Raw genomic sequence first — 18,535 nt, forward strand, 5'->3', positions numbered from 1 at the left:
AGACAACACGTTTAATTTGTCATTCTCTTTGTCCAACTCTATAGACAACCCTCCCAGAACTGAATATTTATGTTCTGTTTGTCTTCTTAAATACACCATTATGTTACAGACAGAAATCTCTAACTTGGATTCATCATTACATTGATTCCCCCCCCCCCCCCAGTGGTCTACTGTTAAGTTACATTACTGTTGAGGATAGACAAATTGCAGCAAGAAGAGTTTTATCCGTAACAAATATTTCAGTCCCAGCATTCCCAAGTATGTTATTTATTTCAAGGCTAGACACTGACCTGACCAAATGACCAAAAACCTGGGAGAGGTTAGAATCACTGGCCTTGCAAATAGTACAGTTTCATTAAAAAATGCACTACTGGCATTGTCCAGTGTCTCCAATCACATGTCAAGAGCTGATGATGGTTGTTCTTGATGCAGGAGGATTTTCTCTGTTTTCAGTCTGTGGTCTGAAACAGCAGTAAACCCTTATATTCCAGTGTGTTTTGTGGTATAATTATGTGCCTGTTTTGTAGTGATAAGACTGAATAGCAGCTGTTGCACTGATTTTACTACCTTGTCACATTCCCATTGCAATCTGCAAAGTTTATTATATTGTAAATAAAGACATTTTTTTTGTTATTTATTGGCTGCCATATATGCTCTACAGTGCAAGGCCAGAGCACGGTTGCATTCAAATAGGAAAAACTCTGGCATCAAGGACTACATTTCCAATATGTTATCTATTGGTACAGCACCAGCTGCTGCAGCTGAACGGTGAAGGGTGGGCATTGGACATCTAATCCCGATACGTCACTTGCAGGGGATTCAGAAAGCAGAAACCTGCCCCTGTTCACAGACGTCACCACCAGAGAGGTTGGAACGGGTAACTGGAAGTACGCAGACACAGGCAGACCATCGGGGGCGAGACATGACATATTAGCGCGTCGACAACACGAGGACAAGCCGCCGCACTGTGAAGCGCAGGGGTGTCTGTCGCTGCTGCACGGGAATGTCCAGCAGCCCTGAGGAGAAAAAATGAAGCGCAAGAGCGAAAGGAGGCGAGCCGAGTCGAGGAAAAAGCGCTGTGCAGCTCACAGCAGCTCAGAGGCGGAGCCAAACTCTGATATTTACATTGAGATAACAGGTAAGGGGGTCTGCAGAATGCACCCGGTCAACTTTGCGCACAGTTGGCAAATGCACGAAAGCGCGCACTACAGGCGAAACCCCCCCAAAAATGTCGTGCACTGACCATTGTGTGTGAACGTCTTTGATTTTTTCCCTGCTTTTGTCCTCTCATGGCGACACCGTCTGTCCCTTTAATGTTATTACAGCGGGTTTTGCCTCGATTTACCTTAGCTCCGTGCACATGAAACCTCCAACAATGAGCAGTTTTACTCGGGTATTTAATTTCAGAGCAGGGAATTGCGGCAGAGTTGCACCTTTTTGTTTTATGAAGTCGGTGTGAGGTGCGAGTGCATACTTAGAGGTGGTTTGCTGTATCAATGTCATAAATATCACAGTCAACCCACTGTCAGTTCCATTTATGTTTTATTTTCATATCTTTATGGCGTTTCCTGGTTCCCACATCCTCGGTGAGCTGAAAGAGGGGAGGTTCGTCGAAGTAGAAATCACAAATCTGACTGGCTAAGAGATCGTCCTAGCAACCGCTTGGGCAACGATCCCAGGGCCTATCATGTGTCTAATATCAAGAACTTTAAACTGAACTAGGCGGGGCAGAGCCTGACGTACGCGTTTGTCTACCAATCACGTAGTCCTCTGCATCTCTTGCAGCCAATAGCGTCCCGAGAACCGCCTCAGGGGAGGGGTCGCGCAGAGCTCATTTTTAGCAGAGTACGCACTTAGACACGAAACTCTCCGTCCTTCCCTTTTCGGCAAGTGACTTTCTCCACTTTAAAAGACTAAAGAAACCTTCCTTATCCCTTTTAAATTTACATTTTGCCACTTTAAACTTAACTATTCGCGTTTTATTTTTATTTTTTTTACCTAGCATGCGAAAGTCTCAGTGAAGAAAGTCACCCCGTGAGTTTCTGTATAAAAACGTCATGTTCAAAACAGTTTGCAAGATGACCGCGGACGATGTTTCGTCAGTGTGCATTGAGTTCATCAAAGGTAAGTCGCGAGAAAAAATACTTTTAAAAAGTATTAGACGAAGACAGTTTTTTTTTAATAATCAGCAGCATGCATGTGTTTACATGACAAAAAACAAGTAACTGCCTTTATTTTAATGTTGTCCCCTCCCTCTTCCCCTGTCGTGTTCCTCCAGATCAACTGTATTTTGCCATACTTCAGCAAAAGATCAAGAGCACAGCTGAAAGACACTGTTTCTGCATCGATGAAGAACTGGCATATGAGAAGTGAGTAGTCATACTCACCACTTACTTGGATTACTAGTTTCCATATCGTGTGTGTCCCCTTTCTTTCTTTCTTCCTTTCTCTCCTTTTGGTCTGAGTGCCATAAAATAGGCACACCTCATGTTATCAAATGCTGATCTTTAACAGTAGGGTTTGTGTGAGTAGATGTGTACATAACTTGCCCCTTACTGTGATGTTACGCAATGTCATGGTGCATTGCAAAAGATATTCAACTTCAAAGCCAGTGGAAGAGGTTCCACTACTTGCTATTTTAGCAACATCAGGGCTTTTAAAGGATGGCTCACTAGGACAGGACTGACCTTTTAAAGTTTATGCTAGTGTTACAAAAAGACCTGGTGTTTGCAGCTTTTTGTCCTGTTCTGATTGACCCATGATGTTTCTAAATATAGCCTTTACTCTGTCAGTGTTTTTACAGTGTGAATCTTGGGTAGCCGATTCTGTCTAGTGAAACTTCCCTAGAGATGATAGCTGGCTGCATAAATAGCCACTGACACACTCTTTGTTCTCTGCTTTCTCTCTCTCCCTCTCTTAGCTTCTATGCGGACTTTGGTCCCCTTAACCTGGCCATGTTTTATCGCTTCTGCTGCAAGCTGACAAAGAAGCTCAAGGTAAAGTAAACTGATGCTCTTAATTTGCAGTTCCTGTAAGGGGGGGGGGGGTTCAATCAATAGCTTTTTATACCTACAGTAGGTAAACAAAGTAAAGTAGTGTTTGGGCTTTTATGTAATACAGTCAGCTGTCTTATTGTTTAATCTATGTACCTAATAGTGCAAACATGTTTGCGTTATTGCTTTGTGCTGAGACAGTTTACGTGTATTTGCATGTGAGCTGGAAAAGATGCTGATCACAGGCTGGGGCAGCTGAGCTCCTGTGCATGATTGATTTATTGATGGTTGTCCAGCCTTTTCAATTTAAGATATCTTTGCTTGTTGATCCTTGGTAGACCTAATGAATAACTTTTCAGTTATACAGGTAATCATTTTTTTTTGTCACTCAAATAAATAAAGAATCACCTGTAATTTCATGTTGTTAATGTATTTGTGCAGTCCATTACACTCTCAAGGAAGAAGATCATATTTTATACATGTGGAGATCAGAAGAAGCAAGCCAATGCTGCCTATCTAATAGGCTCATATGCAGTAAGTTGTTTGCAAACATGTGTATTACAAATAACTTATGGACTTGTGCTGTGCCTAATGTAACAGAAATTATATTAGCATGTAATACATATGGCATTTGCTGATTGCACATTTGTATTTATAGGTAATGCATCTAAATATGTTGCCAGAGGAGGCCTACAGTCTGCTGATGTCAAGAAATTCATCATATATTCCATTCAGGTAACAGTTTGCAACACAATTTTTACTCAGACTAATTTAATAATAACAGTTTTAACTGCCATTCGCATTTTAATTTGATTTTCAAGTGTCTCTGACTGAAAGTATAAGTTTCTGGTTTCATTTCTGGTTTCAGCCTCTCTTCATTAATCAAGGAGACTGTTAAGTGATAAGAGGAGCTGGGTGGGAGGGTTAAACTATACTGATTAAAGGAAAATGATAATAGATTAATTTCTATTCTAGTTATTGTTTTTTCTTAAAGGGGACCTATTAAGCTAAATTTCCAGTTCCAGGTTTCTCTTACTGGACTTTACTAGAGTTTCTCTGCACCATTCACAAATTAAAATAACACTTAGTTATAAATAGCGGACATTGGTGCAAGCTTGTAAAAAAATTTAGCTCATTTTAGCTCCGCCTTTGAGCTAAATTTCTTCTGATTGGCTTACCTCAAAAGCATGTTATCATATCATTATAACTATCCAAAAAGAAGTAAAACATATTGGAAACCAAGGTTATAGAGCAGTCAGAAGCTTAAATTCACATAGGTTTCCTGCAGACATTGTTTAATATAAGCATCCACCATTGTAACAACATGTGTTTAACAGAAAATTTGAAATCATAATAGGTCCACTTTAACATACCTCAATGAAATTGCACAGCAAATTAAATATTGGAGCACTGTTTAGCCCCAACTACAACACAAGATTAAAGCACAATGCTACTGTGGCTCATCAGAATTATGACAGGGACCTTTAAGAGGAGGGGTCACACATGCTTTTTGAGAGGGAAAGAGAGAAAGAGTTCAGAATAAGAAGAAGTGATATCATATTCAGTGTTTAAATGAATATGAAATCCCATGTATGTTGTGCAGAACCTTAAATATGTTTTATATTTTACAGAGATGCTTCATTTGGAACCTGCATGTACAATCTGAACATCCTAGACTGTCTTCGTGGTGTGCACAAAGTATGTCATTTAAAGAATGAATTCCTTTTCTTTGTTGTATTAACACACCCTAACAAAATGACTTTCAATTCAACGCTCCGCTAGGCTTTGCATTATGGCTGGCTCGACTTCTCTAACTTTGATGTGGAAGAATATGAGCACTATGAGAGAGCAGAAAATGGAGACTTGAACTGGATCATTCCAGGAAAGTTCCTTGCATTCAGTGGGCCGCATCCAAAAAGCAAAATAGAGAATGGTAATTAAAGTACATTACAGGACTATGTCTCACCACATTTTAACACATCCTGAACTCACAAGAATGTTTTCCTTTCTTATTTTAGGGTACCCTTTGCACGCTCCTGAGGCCTACATCCCATACTTCAGGAAGCACAACATCACTACCATCATCAGACTCAACAAGAAGATGTATGATGCCCGACGTTTTACAGACTCTGGGTTTGAACATCAGGACCTCTTCTTTGTGGATGGAAGCACACCGAATGATTCTATTGTTAGGACGTTTCTCAACATCTGTGAGAACGCTGAAGGAGCCATTGCAGTCCACTGTAAAGGTAGGTTTTTTTTGGTGCAAGACGTACTTGTAGCTACATAAACCTTGCTCGGTTTCCTGTTTACGGCACAATTTCAATGCACACTACTTTTCTTTTGTTTTAGCTGGGCTAGGAAGGACTGGTACTCTGATTGCCTGCTATATGATGAAACATTACCGCCTAACTGCAGCAGAGGCCATCGCTTGGATACGGATCTGCCGACCAGGGTCCATCATTGGACCTCAGCAGAACTTTGTTGAAGAGTAAGTGTTCACTAGAGCAGGACTTTCAAAATGTCACATTTTAAAAAATCTTTAAATACTTTCAAAGTATTTTGTATTGATACATATCTGAGATTAAACTAGATAAATTAACCACAGTTTAAGTTTTATAGCTGTGGTTTGAAACAACACTGTTTCAGGCAACAAATTATTAGATGATGAAAAATCTTAAAGTCATGTGATTTTTGGTTTGGCAAGAAAATCATTGTGTGGTTTGTGTATCAGGAAGCAGAACAGTCTGTGGGCAGAAGGAGATGTTTTCCGCGAGAAGATGCTGAATGAACGTGAGAATGGTAAGATGGCTGTAACCAGGATCCTATCTGGAGTGGATGACATAACCATCAATGGGAGCAACAAGAACAGAGGATCCAAGAAAGAAGAGATGGAAATGGTGAGTTTGAAACTAAAGTCTTAAGTCTTTCATTCTAATAATTCATTCTGCTCATTGTTTTTCTCTTTTTTTTGCAGTACAATGATGAAGAGGAGAGAAATGGCCTAACACAGGGTGATAAATTACGAGCTCTTAAGAGCAAGAGGCAGGCCAGATCATCTTCGGGTTCACTATCGTAAGTATCCAGGCAGCCTGCAAGCCTCATCATGCATCACACCATTGTGCTGTAGTACAGTAAAATGAGCGAATCAGTCCCTTGGATCATTACATGTATACAGTAGTGTATTTCAAAGCATAAAAAAGATGACCAGGAAGTGACCATGTAGGATTTCTTTGGTTACATTTATCATTTCGTTGGGTAAGCTTTCTGTCTTCCTCAGTAACTTCTTCCAGGTAGTCCGCTTTGGGAGTCGGGTTTGAGGATTTGGCAGGGCTGCCCTCATTTAACCATGCCATACAATTTCATCCTAATACTGTACTTTAAACCATTTGGAATATCTGCATTATTTTAATAACCATGTTTCTTTTTTCAAATTTCATCTCATACAGATAGAGTATAATAAAGTCATCCTATTACCATGTGTAATCAGTGAGGATAAACAATAAGATGAGAAAGTGGTAGCCCAGATACTTAGGCTCAAAGTGACACAGTTGTTTGCAGGGTTGGATTTTAGTTATCTGATATACACTTTTCCAGGAAAAACTGTTTTGTGGGTTGAATTTAGAAAGGCATGAACAATGTGGAAGCTAAAGATGATAGCTCTATGAAAATCTTTTGCTAAAGTGCTGATGGTGTGTAAGCTGTGTTCTTTGGTCAGAAGCTTAAAAAAGTTCAGTTTGGACAAAAGCATATGTAAGCCAAGTCAATATAAAGCTTATCTGTCACTAGGTTATCATGAAATCAGTGTAACTAGGTCACTCATTCAAGTCAACAGAAAGTTTTTCTATAGATAAACTTTGTAGCTGAGACAACAAATATTGATTAGCTTTTCTAATTCTTTGAAAAAAGAAGAAAGAAAGAAAAAAAGAAACGATCAGCCGTATTTGGACAACTATGACGTGAGCTTCCCGCTCTATGCCAGTGGGGGGTGCTAAAGTGCAAAACCTAACCCTCTACTGAACAACAACGTCATTAAAAGATTATTAAAATTTCCTCTATTGTTGTTTTTCTGCCCAAGTCCACATCATTTGTGTCCATATAATTCAAAGCTGTGGAAGGTTGGTCAGTATGGCAGAGTATGGTTGACCGGCCTCTGCCAATGTACCCATATGGCTTTGGCTTTTGTTGTCCCATGTCAGGCAGGTGGTAGTGTTCTGCTGCAGCCTCATGGGCACGGTGTGGCCGATGTGTTGCCTGCCGTTCAAAAGATAGCAGAGAGAGGCAGAGAAAGAGTTGGGGAGAGGAAAAACAGAGAGAGGATGTGAGGTTTTGTACGTTGGAGGTAAGTGCACGTCAGTTCCTTTCTAGCCGACATCCTCTTCCTGTTTAAAAAAATATATATTGGTAAGCCAGCGAATGGTGTGACAGATTTGAAGTTGTCCTTTTTTTTTTTCTCTCTCTTCCTTTTCTTTTCTTTTGATGACTGGTGTGAAGAGGTTATGCACTTAGTGGATGCATTACATTTACACGCCTTTCATTATCTGCCTCATGGACACACCGAGCTGTTCTGCTTTGATATCAAGGCATATCTGTGGTATCCTCTGAGTCACAATAAAAGCTCTCAAGTTAACAGCACCAATTATTCAACCAATCACGGTTTTAAATAAGATCGGGATTAGTTGAATTCAATGTTTTATTGCTTTGCTTGCACGACTGACTTGGCTCACATCAAGATAAAGTCTGAATCAGGGAAGCTTTGACCTTGTTCTCATCTGCAGTACGTAATTCCTCATTGCTTGGTAAAGTAGTGAATTTGCCAGCTGATTCATTAATGTTTAGGTGTAAATTGGCAGTAGTTCTTTGGTACTGGACTAAGCTATGATTTCGAGTGTTTTGTGAGTTTAATTAGTGTCTTTAAATTCTGTTATTTGGATAGTAAAATCCTCCAGATCCTCGTTATCACATAAAGCATTAGAAAAACATTGTGGGCTAGGGGCTATGGGCTAGGTAGTTGCACGAAAACAGAGAGTTGAGGCTGAAGGGAGATTTGCTTGCACTACAGGCCATATGCTGCTGCAGGGAATGCATTGCTACACATCTAATGCTCCATTTCCAGCTGAGCATCACCATCTGGCTCCACTGTTTGGTTTATTATGCAACACCAATATGCATGTTAAACTCCAGGGACGATTAGAACGATGACTGTCAGAACTTCTTCACTTTTCTGCCTCTTCACGCATGGCAACAGGCATGAAACCCTTGGACATGCACGCATGCACATGCCTCTGTGTTTGTGTCTAACATGTACTTAATGCTGGGCTGGGATCATTGTCAGTTGCCTGTTGTTTTTCCATTGCTCTTGTGACTGGATCAGTGTATGCATACCATCTGAGCTTTGTTTACTCTTGCAGGAGTCCATCTCTGTTAGCTTCTATTAAAAGTGTGGGACAGAGTTTAGAAATGGGTGCTTAATTCTTGTAGGATCTGACTATTTTTAGATGTTTCTGTTAAACAGAGCCCATCTCCTTCATTGGCAGGCTTATATCAATCACTACAATTTCAGTACCAGGGATACTGTTATCTATTTAATGTCTGTAAATGCTGCCTGGGGTTCTTTTTTTTCCTAGAATCGTGTTTTATTTTCAAGTACTTTTGAGGAGCTTACGATACAAAAAAACTCACTCCTATATTTATTATAAATATGTAGAACTTAAGTAAAATAAAGTTGTTGTTTTTTTCCTCAAGTAAGTTAACCTACTTTAAACTTCCTACATTAGTTGGGTTCTTTATGGCTGACTGCTTATACAACAGAGCAAGTGATGAACAAAAATATGCTGTTTGGCACTGTTGGATGAAAGGCTCTACAAAAGGTGATTCATCTAATCCAGTCCCAGTGGAAAAGCACAACATCAGAGGCTTTATGTCCTGCCCAGACGTCTCTTGTCTCTCCTTCCTTTTTTCCCCCTTTTTTTCCATTTGCTCTTGTTGTTGGATTTGTCCTCCTTTCAGATGGCTGGTAGCCATGCTGCTCTCCTCCCTGTGTAGCCTTGCCCTGTGGTGGATTGTGTATGGCTTCCCTTCTTCCATCCTGCATTTCTGTATAGACGGGTTAGGATTTCAATGAGTTCTACTGCCCGTCAGCCCCCCCAAAACCTGCCCTGCCCCTCCTTCTGGAGCTCTAACTGAGAATGCTGTAAGTGAGCCCCCAGTCTCTTTTTAATTCCCAACCCGAATCAGAAATTTGTTCAAAATCATCTTACTGTTCCTATATTCTTTCTGCAAATACTGTAAAGTCAAAGCTAATGAGCAGAGCCAGTTTTTAAAAATCTAAAACATCAAAGGCTACTGCCTTGACCTTGTCAGCATTTTTTGTACATGATGATTTGTACCATAAACATTCCCATCACCCCGTCACCTTTACACATCATGCTTTGCTGGTTATTGTGTTGACTTATTCCCAACTGTTAAATTGGCAGACAATTAAGAGCTGCTGATGGAAATGACTAAGACAGATCAAGACTCTCTTTAAGTTTTAGTGCCACCTCCTCGCTTTAACTTAGCTCTACTAATCCTACCTGGCTGCTGAATGCAATAATATTCTGTTCACACGGCTAAAACTGTCACATTAAAAACAAAACATTTTTTCTCATTACCATGCAAACCTTTCCCCTGCTATCCACTCTGAAGTGTAGTTCATTACATATACATATGAAGTTTCACATTTTTTACTGCTATGTTACTTTGTCTTCACAGACAAGAGGAGAATAAGATGCACACCAGATCCTCATCACAGTCCCTGAGGTAAAGTGTACAATGTACACACAAAATGCACACCTACATACACATACTGACATAAAGCAGGGCTTAGACTAATGAATATGTCTCCTCTGCAGCGGAGTCATCTTGCAGGCAAGTTTTCAGAGCTGTAAGACAAGTGTTAGCCCATTGGCTCTATCTGACCAGTCAGACAGCAGGAAAAGGACCAGAACCTCCCTTCCAGCCAATGGAACAGGAGGAAGGTCAGTGGAAGAATTTAAATAACACTTATTTGCCCGAACTGACTTTCCCGGATAGACTTTACATACGTTATACAGTTAAAATTATCCACAAAGGTCAACAATGTTTCAGTTTGGATCATAGACTAGACAGAAAACATTGCTGCAGCTGCAATTTGACATCACCCATAATCTGCAGATAGGACATCATGTATATTCAATATGAAAGTGTTTACCTAGTTGCCCCCTGCTGGCCATTATAAATAATGCGTGTTTAAAGCAGTCTGTAGGTTGTATTTTTAACTTCAGTCATTACATGTGAAATTGTACTGTTGTAATAATAATACATGCTTTGTATTTTAATTCCTCTATGTACCATTGAAACTGAAAAAAAAAAAAAACAAAAATAGAGAGGCTATAGCCACTCATAAGTGCTTGCTGAGTACATTAACAGCTTCCCTTTTCTCTACCAGCTCCCTGTGCAACACCAGACTGGTCAGGTCCCTAGGCAACTTGCATGTCGTGGCTGGTGGCAAAGACCCAATGTGTTGTGAACCATGTGACAGCCATAGACAGACAGCCAGTGTCACAACCAACTTAGGCTCTCCCATCAGCTTAAGCATGGGACAGGTCCATCTACAGGCAAGCTTCCTTAGATCTTCACAAGCCAAGTGGAGATTTGGACTGCATTTGCACAGGAGCCAAAAATTGCAATATGCAAAAAGAGATATGATCTTTAGTGCCTGTGCAAATTCAGCAAAAATTTCAGAGGCTTGGAATACACGTCGTTTCACTTCAGTTTTCAAAAAAAGGGGTTGTGCCATAATCACATGATGTTCCTAGGCTGGGCTGCATCGCCTACTGAAACAAAACCTGTGATTCATTCAAAAAATGTTTCTTGAAAAAAAAAGACTGTTTCCACCAACAACAGTTAAGATCTTACAGTTTAGGTAAAAGTGGAAGCATTTGAATGCATTTTTTTTAATGAAGGAATGGATTAATTATAAACAGGTGAATACTTTCATTGAATTTAATTATTCAGTTAATTTAAGCATTAAGTAAAACAAAATGGTACTGCAGATCCTTTCAGTGTAGAGAAATTTGCATTTTTTTCATCATGACAGAAGGCTAATGAGGTTTACATAGAGAAACTAAATACTATTAATAAATATTGTTTTATGAATTTGATGAAGGTGCAACCCAGCTCAGATTCTTTACTCAGATGAACTAACCTTTATATATAACTGGATATTGTCCAGGTCTAACATGTAGTAAATCTGATGGTGCATATGTACCACTATCAGGATGCCAAATTAAATTCCACTTGGCACAATCCCCCTGCTGCTTCATTCAAACATTTTCCCTGCATGTTCTCTGAGAACAGTTTGTTTGGGAGTATGGCTGGCTATAGCTTCTCTAGACTTTGTGCGCCTCACTTCACTCTGCCTTTGGCCTGTTGTTACCACTCTGTAGCCATGTGTGCATTCTTTTCTTGAGCCAATCTTTAATGTTCACCTCCCTTCTTTTCCTCCTTTTACGTTTCATATATGCAACAGACGTACCGTCTCCAGAGGATGTAAAGCTCGCAGCTCTTTGCAATCCATTAGGTTTTCCAGGCTATGGTATCTACCGCTTCACTTTTCTGTCTTGCATTTACTCTAGTATTGTAATGATTTAATCTTAAATAACTCTATTTTTCCCCCTTCTTCTTTGTAGTCACTCCATACCCAAACCTAGAGCTCCTCTACTGCGGTGAGCCTGTGGATCTGGAAAATCTGATACATTACCTTCTATACAGCTGACGTGGGGGGAAGAGACGTTACAGAAACACCACAAATACTTCATTCAAAATTTTATGATTACAAGCCATTTTATCCATAGGACTCTTTTTAAACATAGAATCATGAACTGAACTGCTAGTTTTAATCATTGCCTGGTTGTTTCTACTTAACTGAAGCATGCAGTAGCAGCATCAGATCGAATCATTGTATGAATGTGTGGATCCAGGAGTTTTCCTCCAAAATGAGCACTGTGCAGAACTTATTCTGATAAGGGTTCATGGTGGGAAGTATTTGATAGAATTGGCCTTTAATTTGTCCCGAGTCCCTGATCTTGGGCCTTGCATTGTGTGTTTGCCATGGACATAGTTAAGTCTATTGGCAGTAATTCCATCACAAAATGGTAAATGGCCTGTATTTGTATAGCGCTTTTCTAGTCCCTAAGGACCCCAAAGTGCTTTACACATTCAGTCATCCACCCATTCACACACTGGTGATGGCAAGCTACATTGTAGCCACAGCCACCCTGGGGCGCACTGACAGAGGCGAGGCTGCCGGACACTGGCGCCACCGGGCCCTCTGACCACCACCAGTAGGCAACGGGTGAAGTGTCTTGCCCAAGGACACAACGACAGAGACTGTCCAAGCCGGGGCTCGAACTCTCAACCTTCCGATTACAAGGCGACATGTGCATTTGTACCTCTATTGAATATCTGATGTCTCTTACTTGTGAAGCTTTTCAGCTCCTGTACTTAAACTGTAAATATGTCAACATTTGATATACTCTGTATTTTGTAAATATTTTGTACTGTTAGATCATCCTATAAATGAGTGGGTGGTCCTAACGGGGCCTGGTCTAACTCACCTTCATAATCCATGGAAGACATTTGCTTGAAGCACAGAATCATACTTTTTAATAAATGTATACCCAAGTATGTCTCTGGCTTAGTCCTTTCATTACATGTTTTAAGCACAATTATTATGGTTGTTCCCAGATCCTTTTTTAAACCCCCAGACTGGGTGCCCCTTGCTAACAGTTGGAAAGAGAAGCAGGTAGGGGAGATGCTGTGCTCAGCTGTAAGACCATATTAAGAATATCCTCCATTATACAAAAAGAAGGCTGGGTGTTTAGAGCAGTCTCATGCCTGACTCTTTGGCTCTACTTCCACAATACTGTCCCATGTGAAAGTTATTTGAAGACCTGTCAACCAGCTGACAAGAAAAATGAGTTTAAATCCTCAGTGATGCGTTCAAAACAAAAAGTTAACCTTGCAAAATAATTATTTATTGAACAGTGTATTCTGTGCAATTGAACCCAAAACCTCAAAAACAATAAATGTGTCACATCAGGAGATGAGGTTTTACTCAGTTATCTCCCTGCTGATAGTGCTGGGAAGTCTTCTGGGTCATCTGGGTTAGGTGCCAGATCATCCTCCGCCTAATAGGGAAAAACCACGTCATTCATAAAACAATATGCTAACTGTGCTCTGGGCACACAAATACGAGTACCCCTCTTACCCTTCAGAAAGTAAATAAACCTCAAATGCACAATTGTCAATAAAAGCTATATGAAAGGTTGGAGCATTTCAGCGCTGTCCCAAATTCTGTACCCAAATACAGACATACCCTCTCCAATATCGGTTTGACACTCTCTGGGCGCCTGCTAGGAGAACCACGTGCTCCTCTTCCTCGGCCACCACGAGTGGGACGTCCAAGGCTCCCGAAATTGATGTCCAAGAGGGAGGTGATATCATTCACAGACCTGCGAAGGAAGTTTCCTTCATCTTCCATATTTACCTTGATGGTCTAGAAATTGGAAGCAAACACTAAATATACAGAAGGCAAGAGTACTATTTGAACAGAAAACTAAACTATTTTTATAGCATTTGCTTTTTTTATGTTAGTAAAAACATCCATAGATATTTTGATTATTACTCAGTCTTTGATTATTCGGCAATAGATATTCTGTCTCGTTGAATTTATTAATGGCTTGCTTTGCTGCACAGTCAAGAAACTACCCGAATATGCACAGGCATGTCAACACATGTTACAGTTCATCTCAAATTAACCTCATTAGCAGCCAAGATGAACTAGCCCCTAAGGAGCCACAACTGAGGGTGCACAAACTTACACAACTGCCGGTGGCCTATGTTGCAGTAATGTTGCATCACACACACGATTTTTAGTTACTCTGAGAAACTGCAGAAATTATTCATAAAAACAAAATGGGGGAAACAAAAAACAAAAAACAAAAAACCAACCCATATAGCCTCCAGAGTTCATCTTCCACGCTCACCTCCACATGCTTTGACTCGTGGATGACCTTGGCTTTGGAGGGAATCTTGCCTTCTGCTTTGCGGATATTAAATTCTGCTTTGGGACGACTCATCTCCTGCGTGGCCTTCCATTCATCCAGGGTCATCTCCATAGCAACCTGGACTAACATCTCTCCCTCCTCCTCCGTTGCTCTATTTTATCATTTGAAAACAAATAAATCATCTTCCATTTATTTTTTTCCTATTCCCACTTCCTGCAAATGACAATTCTCATGTGCGACTGCCAAGTACAGACATCCCAAATTTCCCCATCAATTAAAGCTCGTCACAGAACATTTTATCTAGCACACTGTTGAATGTGTTTTTGTTTTTTTAAATTGTAGATTTTCCTCTATTTTCATTGCACAGATGCTAAACAAGACCACCGTCACTTCTAAATAAGTCACGGTGGTACAGATGTAAATTTAAGAAAGGATATTTGTGCATTTCACTCACTGATTCGGATTGTCTTCCTCTACAGTTATCTGGGAGTCCTCAGATTTGATTGGAGATGTCCCATCCATGAATTCACTGTACAAAAACGGACATGAACAAACAGAACCTCTATTCTCTGCAAGAATTAAAATGTTGTCATTTTCATGTTTATCAACTACCCACTTACCTTGCAGCTTCTTCAACAGAGCCCCAGTTCCAAGCTCCTCTTCCTCCTCTCTTATCGTCAGGAGGTATACCTCTGCAATTAAGACAAAATGATCATCAGTACACAGTTACGAGACAGAGGAAAATCAGGGACAAGCGGCATTTTTACAAAGACTTACGTTCCATTGTGCCGATCGTATTCCCTCTTGCCCCTCAGAATAAAGTAGTCCGGGTTCCTTGCATTTCCTCCAGCTCTTCCTGCTCTCCTACCTTTGATCCCCCCTTTGCCTCTGAGATCAAAGTCTGAATTATAGGAAGGCCTGCCAAAAAAGAAGATTAAAACTCAGTTTATTCATGTGACAACATCCACATTTCAAACCCAGCTGACAGCAGTATCCTAGGAAAGCTTGTTTATGCCATGGGAGGGGGTGGGGTAGGGGTTTATTGCAATCAGTAAGTCCAAATTTTGGGTTAGCATCTCAACTTAAAATGTAGTTTTCTTAATTTAGAATTCTTTTCTCAGAAGTCTGAATTGGTAAGCTATAACCTGAAATTTCAATTTGGTTGGCAAACAAATGCTTTGTTTCCCCCCCCATAGTTGCAGAAACAAGCTTCCATAGTATAATTAGACATTGTTGGGTGACATTAAATATTAGGAGAGCTTTTAATCAACAAAAGCTCCTGTAAGAGTGTATGAAATAATGTTTATGTATGCAAGCATATGCTGAAACACTAATCAAGACTGGGTATGTCATCTTTTATATGACATCAGTTAAATAAAGATATTTTTATTAAGCATGGAATGCAAACCTAGAAACTGAAAACTCCTGTGGGGGTTCCTCTTGGTTGGCCCTACGCTGCCCAGCAGCAGCTTTCTTCTGGGCTTCTTCTCTGCCCTCCCCACTCTCAGACACAGGTGCAGGACGTGGCAGCTGCCTACGGACTGAAGGGAGAAAGCGAGATGGTAACGTACTGAACTGAGTCATAAGGTAGCAATCACTATTTGGGGAAAACTATGTTTCTGAATGCAATTCTCAGTATCAGACTTATGCTCTCAAACCTCACTGAGCTTACATTTACAGGAGGAAAACAACAATTTAACATGCTTTCCTCTTTCCAATCCATTTTTTAGGTTCAGTCCAATAGCTGAATCTATGTACTTAAATGTCCTCTGGAATTATCTATAAAATTAGACAAGCGTCACTTTGACCCAGATTTCTGCACAGAGGATAGTGGGGATATAACCACCTCTGACAGCATGCACATGTGCACCTCGCTGACCACACATTTTTACCAGCTGACAAAGCTCAGGCAAACTGGCCACTCTTGGCTGGACTACCCCGTCTGGAAACCCCAGCAGCTGCCAGAATCGTTTGGATTTGTGCAGTGTGTCGCAGTACTTACCTGGAACCGGCTCTTGAACATCCAGGGCCATAGGGAGGCGTCGGTCCTTTTGGGACTCCTTCTGACCAGGTTTTTTCTGCTTTGCTTTCTTCTCCTCCTCTTCCTTCTTCTTCTTTTTCTTCTTCGTCTTTTCTGATTCCACTTCGTTGATCAAGTCGAAAGGATCCGTGTCATCATCCAGAAGACTCCCGAACCTGTTCGCCACAGCACACCCGTAGGCGTCCGGCAGCATGTTAGCCTGTTAATGATGAATAAAAAAAACAGTTTAAATAATTACCTCCTCGAGATGATCAAACAGCTTTCAAGTATCAGACAATAAAGATAAGCACCGTTTTCCAGCTCAGCTAGAACAAAAGAGCTGTGACGGTCGGAACTATGCTGCCCCAGTGAACATCCAACAAATGCCTCCAGCATATTTCGGCACACTTTTAAATAAATGTTTGCACGTGTGGATGCAAGCGACACCACGCCCACGTGCTCATCAACAGTCTGCATTGCAAAGGCTTGGCTCAGCTCCTCTGCCAGAGATGGTTCTGTGCTTAGTCAGGCTGGAGGCCTACGAGTCGGAACTGGCACAGGGGCTGAAGTTAAAGGGGCGCTAACCCTCAAAAAGCATTCGAAAAACAAAGATAAACATTTAAGACAAATTTACATATGGAAATATTATCCATTTTGTGAGCTTTCATTACAGTTCACTTTAATTAATGAAGCGCATTAACTTCAATAAACGTATAAAATGGTTTTAATCTACAGTTAGCTAACATTAACCGATAATGTTCGGGTAATTATGGACTGTAGCTTAGACCTAGTAACATTAGCATAAATGTCAGGTAAAGGTCCTACTTTTTTTTGGGGGGGGGGGGGGGGGGGTTGACACTAGTTAGGTAGCTTAGTAGTATACTGGCTTGTTAACGAGTTGACTCGCACAGCGACGTCTTGTTACTGTGCAAGCAAGTCAAGTGTTTCCCTTTTCCTTTTGTTGTAGGCCTGTTTGTTATCTACCTGGCAGTGTCTGTTTCCCTCCAAGGCAGGTAGGCAGTATTGCCTGTCAGGTCTAACAGTAATTTGATTATTGTAGCCAAACCTCAGGAAGGCCTGGGGTGTACCAAAGTAGCTAACTTAATCAAAGCCAAACAGCAGCATCAATAAACATCCATACCGCAGCCCAACAACCAGGCTGAAGGTTGTGTAACCTCTGAAGAACAGTCGGGATTCTTCAACGATTTTTGTGAAAGCTTCAAATAACATTTACCGAAGTTTTTTTGTTTTGTTTTGCGTTTTCAATCTACTTGATAGATATTTACTTAGAGAAGCCATACTTGTTTTTATTCTTTTATTTTTAGCTTCCTGGATACATAGCTTAGAAGTGTGCCACTATTGTATGTATACTATTGTAAATGTTGCTTATTAGGCCTACCATTAGGTCAGTCACAAAGCAGGGTTTTTTTGTAATTCAACTGACATTATAAGAAATAATGTTAATCTTCACATTTTCTTGTATTTTTGCTACATAACTGTCAGCAATTGCCTCTGGCCCAAGTAGCTAGTAATGGCATTTGTTACATTAGTATATAAGTTTTTGTAACTAGTAGCAAATGGTGGCCAATCCACAGCTTTACCAGAAAAAAAACTTTCCCAGGTTATATAGGGATCTACTCCTTGCAGAAACTCCTGTGACTGTTCCCTAAATGTTCCCTGACAGTTATCACAAAACTTCACAAAAAAGACTGGAGTTCTGGGTTCTTTAAAGTTGACTTTTAAAGATTGCTCACAATGCAACCTTCAGAACAGACTTGGGGAACATTTGCATAGAGTTACAATGTTTATGAAAGGTTTCTCAAGTCTCCAAAGATTCAATCCATCTGTTTTCCTCCACTTATGCATTTCAGGGTTGCTGGGAGGCTGGAGCCTGTCACAGTGTCAGTCTTTTGCAGAGATAACACATAGACACAGTCGATTTAGAATCACACCATGCCTATCTTTGGACTGTAGGAGAAAGCCAGAGAACATACAAACTACACATGGAAAGGCCCCAGACAGCATTCAAACTCAGGACCTTCTTGCAACAGTGTCAGCCACTGCACTGTGTGAAAACAGTGTATTGCACGCAATGTTCTAGAAAAGTCCATTCGTCATACTTTTGCATAAACAAAATGTTAAGAAAGCATGCCTAGTCCATGCTGCACTAAGCTACACATGAGAATCTGAGCGATATCCCATTAAAGCACTGTCTCAATCATTTTTGGCATGCTCCTAGAAGCTGAAAATTTCACACTTCTACCTCACACTTTTCAGCAATCATTGGCAATAAAAAAGGAAATAAGTTAAATCTTATTCATACAGAAAAAAAGGTCAGTGTGGTAGCACCACATAAATTATATTTTATTTATCTATTTCTTATGTAGCTTTCCTTTGGTTATCCACCCTGTAGTGGCTCTATACCCCACTAG

The 18,535-nt window shown here is 40.5% G+C and overlaps 2 protein-coding genes across 17 annotated transcripts; one reads left to right on the top strand and one right to left on the bottom strand.

Moving 5' to 3' along the window:
* The first annotated feature begins 851 nt into the window (after nt 1-851).
* Nucleotides 852-12,695, top strand: cdc14b (cell division cycle 14B). 13 transcript variants are annotated; one of them, XM_085425863.1, is made up of 16 exons: nt 852-1,138; nt 2,279-2,369; nt 2,921-2,996; nt 3,435-3,527; nt 3,652-3,728; nt 4,625-4,691; nt 4,776-4,926; nt 5,012-5,242; nt 5,346-5,484; nt 5,728-5,893; nt 5,971-6,068; nt 9,747-9,794; nt 9,887-10,012; nt 10,462-10,630; nt 11,545-11,610; nt 11,705-12,695. In XM_085425863.1, exons 1-15 carry the CDS (start codon nt 1,030-1,032, stop codon nt 11,566-11,568), a joined length of 1,665 nt encoding a protein of 554 aa, XP_085281989.1. In that variant the 5' UTR covers nt 852-1,029; the 3' UTR covers nt 11,569-11,610; nt 11,705-12,695. The 13 variants fall into 13 exon arrangements, 9 of the variants coding, with proteins under 9 accessions (XP_085281989.1, XP_085281990.1, XP_085281992.1 ...); XM_085425865.1 differs by lacking the exon at nt 852-1,138 and adding an exon at nt 1,827-2,124; XM_085425864.1 differs by lacking the exon at nt 11,545-11,610.
* A 94-nt stretch (nt 12,696-12,789) lies between these two features.
* LOC146657632 (intracellular hyaluronan-binding protein 4-like) lies at nt 12,790-17,453 on the bottom strand. Of its 4 annotated transcripts, none has more exons than XM_085425873.1 (9): nt 17,245-17,453; nt 16,086-16,323; nt 15,492-15,624; nt 14,861-15,001; nt 14,704-14,775; nt 14,538-14,612; nt 14,063-14,234; nt 13,393-13,572; nt 12,790-13,204 (listed from the first exon to the last, which is right to left on the bottom strand). In XM_085425873.1, exons 2-9 carry the CDS (start codon nt 16,315-16,317, stop codon nt 13,136-13,138), a joined length of 1,074 nt encoding a protein of 357 aa, XP_085281999.1. In that variant the 5' UTR covers nt 16,318-16,323; nt 17,245-17,453; the 3' UTR covers nt 12,790-13,135. The 4 variants fall into 4 exon arrangements, with proteins under 4 accessions (XP_085281999.1, XP_085282000.1, XP_085281998.1 ...); XM_085425874.1 differs by lacking the exon at nt 17,245-17,453 and adding an exon at nt 16,415-16,737 and having other exon boundaries at nt 13,393-13,528; nt 14,028-14,234; XM_085425872.1 differs by lacking the exon at nt 17,245-17,453 and adding an exon at nt 16,415-16,733.
* Between the last annotated feature and the right edge of the window lie 1,082 nt (nt 17,454-18,535).

This window comes from Rhamphochromis longiceps, linkage group LG12, assembly GCF_057381845.1.
Source record: "Rhamphochromis longiceps isolate RC_006_pf linkage group LG12, R_longiceps_female_GT1.1, whole genome shotgun sequence".
Taxonomy (NCBI): Eukaryota; Metazoa; Chordata; class Actinopteri; order Cichliformes; family Cichlidae; genus Rhamphochromis; species Rhamphochromis longiceps.

Bases quoted from the DNA above. Each gene is read 5' to 3' on its own strand.
- cdc14b (XM_085425863.1), top strand. From the start codon at position 1,030: ATGAAGCGCAAGAGCGAAAGGAGGCGAGCCGAGTCGAGGAAAAAGCGC. The intron at 3,729-4,624 runs GTAACAGTTTGC...TATATTTTACAG, and splicing joins TCATCATATATTCCATTCAG to AGATGCTTCATTTGGAACCT. The intron at 4,927-5,011 runs GTAATTAAAGTA...TTCTTATTTTAG, and splicing joins AAAAAGCAAAATAGAGAATG to GGTACCCTTTGCACGCTCCT.
- LOC146657632 (XM_085425873.1), bottom strand. From the start codon at position 16,317: ATGCTGCCGGACGCCTACGGGTGTGCTGTGGCGAACAGGTTCGGGAGT. The intron at 15,002-15,491 runs GTTTGCATTCCA...CTTTTTTGGCAG, and splicing joins CAGGAGTTTTCAGTTTCTAG to GCCTTCCTATAATTCAGACT. The intron at 14,235-14,537 runs GTGAGTGAAATG...ATGATAAAATAG, and splicing joins GAGGAAGACAATCCGAATCA to AGCAACGGAGGAGGAGGGAG.